General features: G+C 49.9%; 2 protein-coding genes across 3 annotated transcripts in view; one reads left to right on the top strand and one right to left on the bottom strand.

Annotated features, from left to right (window-relative positions):
* Positions 1-2,376: 2,376 nt before the first annotated feature.
* Positions 2,377-10,195, bottom strand: part of LOC123638766 — a 30,208-nt gene continuing 22,389 nt past the window's right edge. The window contains exons 5-6 of the mRNA XM_045552597.1: positions 4,366-6,033; positions 2,377-3,856 (exon numbers count right to left, since the gene is read on the bottom strand). Of these exons, the coding sequence (XP_045408553.1) occupies positions 5,081-6,033 (953 nt within the window). The 3' untranslated portion in view covers positions 2,377-3,856; positions 4,366-5,080. The remainder of the gene's footprint in view (positions 3,857-4,365; positions 6,034-10,195) is intronic.
* The window catches only part of RREB1 (ras responsive element binding protein 1), a 128,795-nt gene continuing 123,172 nt past the window's right edge, over positions 4,573-10,195 (top strand). The window contains exon 1 of one of the 2 annotated variants that reach the window (XM_045551662.1): positions 4,573-4,842. The gene's annotated coding sequence lies outside the window, so the exon portion shown is untranslated. The remainder of the gene's footprint in view (positions 4,843-10,195) is intronic. The other variant, XM_045551663.1, reaches the window with a different exon arrangement.

The raw sequence follows: 10,195 nt of genomic DNA, 5'->3' as shown, positions 1-10,195 counted from the left end.
CCTTTCTTTCTTGAGACAGAGCCTCACTCTGTTGCCCAGGCTAGAATGCAGTGGCATCAGCCTAGCTCACAGCAACCTCAAACTCCTGGGCTCAAGTGATCCTCCTGTCTCAGCCTCCAGAGTAGCTGGGACTACAGGCATGTGCCACCATGCCCAGCTAAGTTTTTCTATATATTTTTAGTTGTCCAGCTAATTTCTTTCTATTTTTTTTAGTAGAAACAGGGTCTCACTGTTGCTCAGGCTGGTCTTAAACTCCTGACCTCAAGCGATCCACTCACCTGGGCCTCCCAGAGTGCTAGGATTACAGGCGTGAGCCACCTCGCCCGGCCTCCATTTATTTCTGCCTTAAGGCTCAACATCACCTACTGTATTGCCTTCCACCCCAAAGGGGTAGTCACCTCTGACTCTCATTTTTGTCATTCTCTCAGCCACTTGACTAAGACCTAGGCATCATCTTGGTCCTGACTTCTTCACTGCCCCGCCATGCCTGGTCCAACAGGTGCTTTTCTATCCATTTTTCCTCTGAAGTGCTTCTTGATCTTTCTTCTCCTCCCCTTCTGCCCACACTCTAGTTCAGGCCTTCAGTACCCAAGCATTTCCATGGTGGTATCAGAGTTCTCTGTGGGACAACCTCAGCTTATTGGCCTTTTAGTCTTATAACCCAACTATTTCTGTGCATGTTATAATTCAACTATGCCTGAATCCTTACTGATCTTGGAGTTGGACCCATAATCTGGTACAATCGTGCCTTTGCATCTGCTGTCTTTAATCCCAGTCTCCATCTACTAAATGTCTAGCCATTTTCCATAGCCCAAGTCCATTGCTTTCTCCGTCATGAAGCTTTTCCTGATCATTCTTGTTAGAAGTGATCTCTTTGCTCTGAACTCTTGGATTGTGTACCTATTTAATGCTTCTGATATATGTTGGTTTGCATTTCATGATCAATTCTTGTGAGTGCATTTTTATTGCCCACAAAAACCCCTGTATGCATTAGCAGTTGATCCCCATTTCCCCCCAGATTCTCAGCTCTAGACAATCATTAATCTACTTTCTGTCTCTATAGATTTACCTATTCTGGACATTTCATATAAATGGAATCATACGTTATTTGTCCTTTTGGGTCTGGGTTATTTCCTTTAGCATAATATTTTCAAGGTTCATCCATGTTGTAGCATCTGCCAGTGCTTTGTTCCTTTTCATGGCTGAATAATAGTCCATGAATGGATTTACCACATTTTGTTTATTTATTCATCATTCGATGGATATTTGGGTTGTTTCTACTTTTTGACTATTATGAGTAGTGTTGCCATGAACATTTAAGTTTTTGTGTACATATATGTTTTCGTTTTCTTGTGTATGTACGTAGGAGTGGAATGGCTGGGTCATATGGCAGTGCTATGTTTAACACTCTGGGGAACTGCCAAGCTATTTTCCAAAGTGACTGCATGATTTTACATTCCCACCAGCAATGTGTGAGGGTTCCATTTTCTCCACATCCTCTCCAACATTTATTGTCTGCCTTTTTGGTTGTAGCCATCCTAGTGGGTGCAAAGTAGCATCTCATTGTGGTTTGACAGCAGGACTCTTTTTTAATTTTTTTTGGAGACAGAGTCTTGCTCTTTTTGCCCTGGCTTGAGTGCCATGGCATCAGCCTAGTTCACAGCAACCTCAAACTCCTGGGCGTAAGCAGTCCTTCTGCCTCAGCCTCCCGAGTCACTGGGACTCCAGGCATGCGCCATCATGCCCGGCTAATTTTTCTTTCTACATATATTTTTAGCTGTCCAGATCATTTCTTTCTATTTTTAGTAGAGATGGGGTCTCGCTCTTGCTCAGGCTGGTCTTGAACTCCTGACCTCGAGCGATCCACCTGCCTTGGCCTTCCTGAGTGCTAGGATTACAGGCATGAGCCACCCGTGCCTGCCCAGCAGGACTCTTTTTACTTATTAGATGTTCAATAAATATTTGTTGGATAAATGATATATACATGAAATATGAACAAAGCTTTGAACAGGTGGTTTGACTTCCAAGTTTATTATAATAATTAGCTAGAAATGAGGATCAAAGAATCCAGTATCATTAGAATCCAAATTGCAAAAAAAAATGACAATGTTTGTTTTTGTAGTAAACCTGTTTCACTCTTTTTCATTGCCAGTATTTTCTTTTCTTTTCTTTTTTTGAGACAGGATCTTGCACTGTCATCCAGAGTGGAGTGCTGTGGTGCAATCATAGCTCACTGCAGCCTTGAACTCTGGGGCTCTAGTGAGCCTCTTGCCTCAGCCTCCTGAATAGCTGGACCTACAGGCATGTGCCACCACATCGGCTTTTATTTTTTTAGAGACAGGGTCCCTCCCGCTATGTTTCAGGCTGGTCTGGAACTCCTGGCCTCAAGTGATCCTCCCTCTTTGGGCTCCCAAAGTGCAGGGATTACAAGCATGAGCCATTGCACCCGGATGCCTGTATTTTCTAGATGACATTATAAAGGTGGTGATTTGTCATGAAAATTCATGTAGCTATGGAGGTTTAGATGTTTTAGATGTACTAAATTACGAGTAAAATTCCAACTTTGATATTTTTCCTACTAAAAACTTATCCCCGAATGGGGAAACCAAGCAAGGCTAACTTCTAATTCAGAGGCAGGGCGAATAAATAAAATAGTACTCCCCACAGGGCCTTTCCTTTGCCCTCTCAATGGAACATGCTACAGGGTGGAAGCACAGGACACCAATTCTGTGATGACTGTGTGAACTATTACTTCTGTTTAAAGACCTGCCCATTTCTTCCATGATAGGCTTGTCTTCAAAAAAGCATTTGGAGGGAGGCTCGGAAAAATGCAACTGCTAAAATTTCTCTGGATAGATTTTTCCTCAGTAAATACCAGACCCTGGGAAACATAACAGGTTCTGAAAACTTAATTTTGATGACTGCAAGTCAGAGAAACAGCCAGCTGAACTGGTTCCCTCTGGGGCAGTGGTTTAACCTACTGATCTGAATTCAGATCTAATGGTCCAATTGCTTTTCCTTGGTTCTAGAAAGTTCTATCCTGGCCAGGGCCCATCCTGAGACAGACGCTTATGTCTCTACCCCTGAAAACTAGAGTGGAGTGGAAGGCCTCAAATTAAAGGCCCACAATTGGGTTTACAACTTTCTATGGTGCTGAAGCCTTCGCAGAGGAGCTGGTGTGGTGGGGCCAGGGTCAAAGGTCACAGTAAATAGAAAGTAGCCATCTTTCTGCCTGTATAATATCATCTTGCCTAACCAGTCTCAAACGCATAATTCTACAGTAGTATTCTATGCACATTCATCTTTAGAATTGGGGGGGGGAGGTGGTGTTTATTTTCAACAATCACAATCATCCTTATCTTTCTGAGGATGTTTCCAAAGGCCGACAACAGACCCCTTTCAGAACCTCAGTGGCTGAAGTATTAACAGCTGGAAACATGTCAGCTGCTGTATGGAGGAAGCACAGCCTAGGCCTGGTTTCTCTGGGCTCCGTGATAACTTGGGGCAAGGCAGCCAGGGCGAAGCGCGGTGGCAGGAGCCTGAGAGAGATGGAGAGCGGCTCGGAGGAGGGCCCTGCTTTTCGGAGTTGAAACGGGAGCCCTCTGAGAGAAAGAGATACTGCGTGTGGCTTCCCTGATGCCTTGGAGGGCGACGTGGATGACACAGCATTGGCCGTTCAGTCGCGGGGTGGGGACACAGCGGCGGTAGGAGCCGTCCTCTCGGCCCCTCGTGGGCAGGCAGTCCCTCGCTGAAGCATCCGTTGTGGGGTGTGGGGAAGGGAAGGTGGCAGAAGTCGAGTCGAAGTGGAATGTATTGGGGAACACGCTCAGGGCGGCAGCCCTAGAGCGAGGATGGCCTGGGAGAGAAACAGTTTGAAGTTGGGGGCGGGGTGAAGCGCCTGCTCCTTAATCTCCTGCCCCATCATCTACTCGCCCCACCTGGATGCAGCGCGAGGACCGCGTGGAAAGGAAATGGCCCGGGTGGGGCTCCCCCGCCCAGATGCCTCCGCGAGACCGAGAGGGGCGGCGCCGGGTTGGGGACCCCGAGGCCCACACTCCGCCCCCACCCCCCGCCTCCGGGGCACCCCTCTCCCCTTCCTCTGTTAAAATAGTGAAACAAACCGTGGAGTGAAGTGATGGACAGCTGGGGGTGGGGAGTGGCCCGCAGCGAGGGGCTGGAGGGGAGGGGTCGCGGTGGCCGGAGAAGGTGGCCGGCCGGCGAGCGCAGGGCCGATTGGGATCGCGCCCAGCTGCGGCTCCCAGGACCCTTCCCCTCGGGCGGCAGGGCCCTCCCATGACCCGGGGCGCCTCGGGACTGCGTAGGGCAAACTTGGGGCTGCGGTGGGGGGTGGGGTGGGGACCCCACCTCCATCCATCCCGGGATGGCAACTGCGGTCGCCCCTCTAAAGCCGGGGTGGCGGTGGGGGGGGGACAGGAGGGTACCGCGGTCCCCCACCCCCCCAGCTCGGGCCGCCGCCGCCGCCGCGGCCGCTCAGTAACACGTCCCCAGGAGACTCGCAGGAGCAACACGTGATGTGTCTACTTATCAGGGTGAGAGGGGGAGAGCCAGTCTCCCGGCGTGCGGGCGAGGAAGCGGGGCGGGGGGCCGAGACGGGGGCCGGGACGACGGCTGGGGCGCCGGGGTCGCCAGCTCCTCGCCCACCTCCCTCCCTGTGGGAGAAGAGGAGGAGGGGAAGTGACTGCGGAGTTGATGAACTTTGCACATCCAGAAACGCCATTTTGATTCCTTTTCCGGAACAAGTTTGCATCTCTCCTCGTTCTCTCCCCGAAGCCCACCGGTGCCCACCGCATCATGCCTGGGAGCCAAGCGTCCTGCACGGCCGTAAGTACGTGCCCGGGGTTCCGGCTCGCGGAACTTGGGCGGCAGCGAGATGTCTGGGGCACAGCCGGAGCGACCTTTTAAAGAACTTTTGGGGATGGGGAGGGTGAAGTCTGCAGAGCGCGTTGTACTTTTGAAACTTGGCGTCTCCTGGAGCGGAGGACCCGCACGCCCCACGCCGCGCAGCATGCGCTCGGGGCGGTGGGGCCGGCCGGGGATGAGCCGGGCAAGCCCTCTCCCCTCAGGCTGTGCCGGGCCGCTCCTCCTCCTCCTCCCCCCCCCCCTTCCTCCGCTCCTTTCCCCTTCCCGAGCCGCCGGCTCTGCCAACCAGCTCCCGGCGCGAGCCGCCGCGGCTGCCGCAGCGCCGGGCCAGCAGGACCTGATGCGCATCCATATTAGCCGTCCGAGCCCAGGAATCCGGCCCGACCCGCGCCGCCGAGTTTATTTTTAACCAGCACCGCCGGGACTCGGATGGTGCGCTCACCGCCGGCCAGAAACATCTTCCCAGCGCTGCTCTCCATCTTCCGCCCTCTCTCCCCCGACATCCTCCCCCCCATGTGGGAGGGGAAACTTTTCTCCTACATACTTTCGAGTCCCTCTCGGGCCGGGAAGCGCGGAGATGACGGCGCCCGCCCGCCCGCCGCTGCCGCAAGGTATCCGGGGGTGTCCGCTCGGGGGTGCCCGTCTGGGGTGCTCGCGCGGGGTTGTCCCGCTCGGCGCTGCTCGGTGGGAGCATCCGCCGCGCCCTGCTCTGCGGACTTTGATCCTCCCGGGAGGACGGCGCCGGCTGGGAGGGGGCCGCGGGCAGCCCCTCGCCCTTGCGCGTTCCGGGCTCGCGGTAGCGGTCACGCCGACCACCGCTCGGGGGGGCCGGGAGAGAAGGGGGCCGGGGCCGGGTGGGTGCGGGCGCGTATTGTTCCCTTGCCCTTCCGTTGACGGGGTACGTGCTTTCGTGGGAGCCATCGGTGTGGAGCGAGCCTGCATCGCGGGCGGGGGGGGGGGGGTCGGCGCCCGGCGCCGTCACGAGCACAGGAAGGAGGCCGGGAGCATCCGAGGCGGGGCCGGCCGCCGGGGCTCGCTCCGCCGCCCAGCTGTGGAGCGCGCTCGGAAACTTTTGTCCGCCGCCCGCTGGACCAATTTTTCGCGAGTTCTGGGGCTTCCCTTCCTCCTCCCATCCCGGCTCGCCCCGCAGAGCTGGGGCGGGAGGGCGGCCCGTTGCTGACCGCCCCCCCCCCCCCGCCAGCCTCGGGCCCGGCCCCCCGCGCCCCCTCCCCGCTCTCGGTCTCTTAGGAAACTGCGACCTTAATGGTCGCTCAGGAGCAGGGGAGGTCCTTCCCGTCGCCGACCCCCTCCCTGGGAAGCGGCGTGTTTTCTGGACCCGGCCGAGGGCGCGTCGAGGATGTGACCCGCTCCCCGGCCGCGCGTGAGTGCGGGACGCGGCGGCCGAGCCCCTTCTCGGCAGGGCCGCTTTCCTCTCCGGGCGGCGCGGGGGTCTGGGGGCGCGGGGCGGGCCGGCCGGCCGGCGGGCCGCTTGACAGGCGCCGCGTGCAGCTCGCGTCCCTCGCTCGCAGTGCATCCGTGATGGGTTATAAAAGAGGAGGAAAGTATTTCTCCTTGCTCAGCAGATTTGCCCTCCCTCGCTCCTTACTGGTTAGGAGATAGAACGTGAGCCCAGATCCGGACGAGCAGTTCACATTCCATTACGAAATTCTATACGGCTTCAGAGCCTGTAGCAGCGCACATTCGGGGCACTTTGGAGGGGGTTTCTTCTACTTTTGAGGATGCTGCTGCTGTTGGTGACAGAGAGAGGGAAGGGTGATTCGAAAATGTAACTTCTTGGTATGTTGAAAAACCTGTCTAGGGATTTTCATTAGTAGAGAAGTGAATATTCATGTTTTAGAGTTTAGATTTAAGCTCAGTTCCTTTAAAAGCCAATGGAAATAAAGTTTGCCTGTTGGATGGGGATGCTGGAAGTAGCAAGGAATTGAGTCTCCTCAGTCTTGAGACTTGAAATGATTTTCTGCAAAGACAAAGTTGCTAGTGCATCCCCGTGTTTTTGAGATCATTGCGTTTAAATATGTGGTGGTCTGTGCATGTGCACGAGTTTATTCTGAAATAAGTTTGTTAAAGTGGAAGGTGAGAGAAAGAGAACTGCAAAAAAAAGAATGTATGGTGGTGGTTTTGTTTTTTTACACCCGTGAAAAGCATCTTCTAGATTTGGTGCTTTTTCAAGTAGGCAGGTATGGTTTCTAAAGACACATTTTAACCCGGAAGTCTGAGTTAGAGGCTAAAGTCTTGGCTAAAACCTCCTTTAAAGAAAAAAACTCAAATGTTTTGTTCTGTGTTGCCTGTAGGAGTCCACAGAACTTTTGAATGAATGGGTTCGAAATACTCTGTAAATAATTTGTACAAAGGTGGACCACTAATTTTAGGATTTGTTTTGTTTTGTTTTTTTACCTCTGCCCTTTGGGAGGGAACCTTCTGGGTACCCTCTGATGGGTCCTGCTTTGATGTGCTTTGAGCTTTGGTTACACTGATAAATTAAACATTTGAATGGCTTTAATCAAGTTTTAAATGTGTTAAAAAATACCTCCCCCCTTTTACGAAAGAAAGGAGTAACTCTTTGATTTAGTTATTTGCGTAGCTTGTGCTCCATTTTAGGTTAGTGAATTTGCACTGTGTTATTGTTAAAAATACTGCTAAACTGGTAGCATTTTAGGATGTTTTGTCTTTAAAGAAGATTTGCTGGACATGTGATACTTTCAAGAAATGCTGCTGATGCTTACTGTTATGTGGAATATCATCCTCTGGGTTTTTCTACATTACCACTTTATTTCTCATTAGAAATTCTAACTCTAAATAAGCCCAAACGGCAGACAAGTGCTTGTTATGTGATGGGGAACATGAATCTTACTCAGCTGGTACAGGTAGTGCATCCATTCCTAACTATTTACCTCATCCAACAAGTGACCTTTGGATTGAAGGGTCTTTATTTTAAATTTCTTCAGGCAGACTCCTCAGATCTTACCTGCATCCAACACAGGTACAGCATATTGTGGGAGGAAAATAAGCCTAACCTTATTAGTCCTCCATCTGATCAGCTGCTTATTGGTTACCTGCTATAGGCCAGCACTGTGCAATGTAGCTGCCCTTACCTGGCTTTCATTTTTACTTTTCAGTTTTGAACTACTGTGTTGGTCCACGTCCGAGGTCAGTTTGAAAGTCTTTGCTTGCTATCTTATGCTCACTTGCTGACATCATTTATCACTTTCAGCTAAGGAAATTTCCTGGTTGATGAAGTTAAAAAAAAATCCACTCTTGTAGGATTTTGTATGGCATAATTCATATAAATTTAACTCCTACAAAAATTGGTTAAACATGCTCTCTGGAAACAGTCAGAAGCGAATTCTTTTGATGTTTCTATTCATTATCCTTCTGAAAAGTAGGTGGTGCTTAGAAGGTCGTAGGATAAGGGTTGCTAAGCAGCTAAACAGAAGGATGCTAAAATTAACCAAAGCATTTTTGAAAGGGTGTCCTTCTCTGTTTTACATTATTTACTAGGTTTAATTAATTTCTGAATCCTCTGTGTCTTTTGACCTGGGAAGGTAGGATGTTAAAGTTTGTTTTGTTTTTGTTATATTTAAATAATCTGTTTTGTAAGTGTCTTTAACTGAAGTTCAGTACTCTCTTCCCAGCCCTCTGGTGTCAGATGGCAGCTTGTCTGGGTGGATTTTTTGTTCACACTCACGTATTTCGGTTACACCTTCCCCAAAGATGCATGTGTATAACATCACCTTATTTCACATGTTAATACCAGATTTTTTGGTTTGTTTTGGAAATTCTACATAATTATAAAGTGATATTTTATCTTTACTCCTAATTAAACACATTTGCATTCAAAAGATAGAAATGCAATATAGTATCAGTAGAAAGTATGCAATATTGCATCTCCTGATAAGGGGACAATAGCCTTCTTTCCCCCTTTCCCCAGATTACCTTTCCCTTAGATTAGGTCTGGATAGGGAGGGCTCTTCCGTGTCACTCCACCTCCCAGGGTCAGTTTATTCAGCCCAGTTCAGGGATACCTTTTTAAAAATAATTATGTTAGGTTCAGAGTATCTTTGGAAGGACTGGCCGAATGTTAGAAAACGAAAAGAAGTGTGATTTACATTACATTTCTGCTGTAAGTATATTTAAGGATCTTGAAGTTTTTTAGTGAGATAAAATGGTTGAAATCTGACTGAAGCCACACAGTTGGTAACCATCATCTCCTGGTTGAATGGCAAGCCTACTATACGTCAAAAGTTTCCCTGTCTCGGTTATTTGTGTATACATCTGACCTGTCAAACAGGCAATGTTGACTCATTTTTAATATCCATATATAATTAAGATATTGATAAATGAGTTTTCTTTTATTTATTTCTTTTTTCTTTTTTTTCCTTTTTTTTTGACAGCTAAAGAGGCCAAGAGATAAATGAGTTTTCTTTCTGTTTCTTTTCTCTCTCTTTTTCTTCTCCTTTTAGACTTGGAGAGTAACTTTTGAGCAGAAATAGCCATGGCCCTCTTCAAAAAGCAGGAGTCAGATGGTGATTTCTACTTGGGGGTGAGAGGCTGGGTGGGGGGACCTCCCCATATATCAAAGGTAAAAGGTGTACCACATGAAACCCACAGAGAGGCATACGATGTGCCTTCTGAAATGCATTACTTATTTTTAATTTCCCCACTCTCAAAGAAGGCAGAATACAGAAAGGAAAACCATCTGCTGTTTTCATGCTACCGAGGTAGAAGAATGAGGAAGGTGGAGAGGAGCTTTTCCTTTTACGTTAGCAGTCCTGTCGGGCAGAGTCATCAGCTGTGCTCATCTCAGTTTCTCTTGTCACGTTCCCTGGGTGTTCAGTGTGGTCTGAAGTGCAGCGGAGTGCAGCTGGGGACTGCACTCTGCCTTAGGCAGAGGTGAGTGGGGTGAAACGGATGGAGAGGAGGGGGCAGGGAGCCACTGGTGCATCTTGTTTTTGGTGGGACTTCAGGGTACAGGTTGGCTAGTCTGCCCATCAGTAAAGGTGGCTGCCTGTGAATAAGTGCTTCAGACAAAAGCAGTGGGAGAGGGTGGAGATTGTTTGTTCTGTGTGATTCAGGCAAGTAATGCTAAGAGAATTTGAAAACCTCTGTACCGTCGGGGCCTGGGTACTGACTGCTCCTGCAGGGATTCACCTGAGGGCTTGCAGACCTCATGGCAGTGGGTGGAGAAAGAGAATGAAAACCCCCACAGGCTTTGTCAGACAGCCAGACTGGAGAGAAAAAGTCTCAGTGGGGGTAATTAGATAAAGCTTTTAAATACTCTATTTGTTTTTCCCTA

The sequence above is a fragment of the Lemur catta genome, chromosome 5, assembly GCF_020740605.2.
Source record: "Lemur catta isolate mLemCat1 chromosome 5, mLemCat1.pri, whole genome shotgun sequence".
In the NCBI taxonomy this organism is placed as follows: domain Eukaryota; kingdom Metazoa; phylum Chordata; class Mammalia; order Primates; family Lemuridae; genus Lemur; species Lemur catta.
This window is presented reverse-complemented; position numbering and strand designations above follow the sequence as displayed.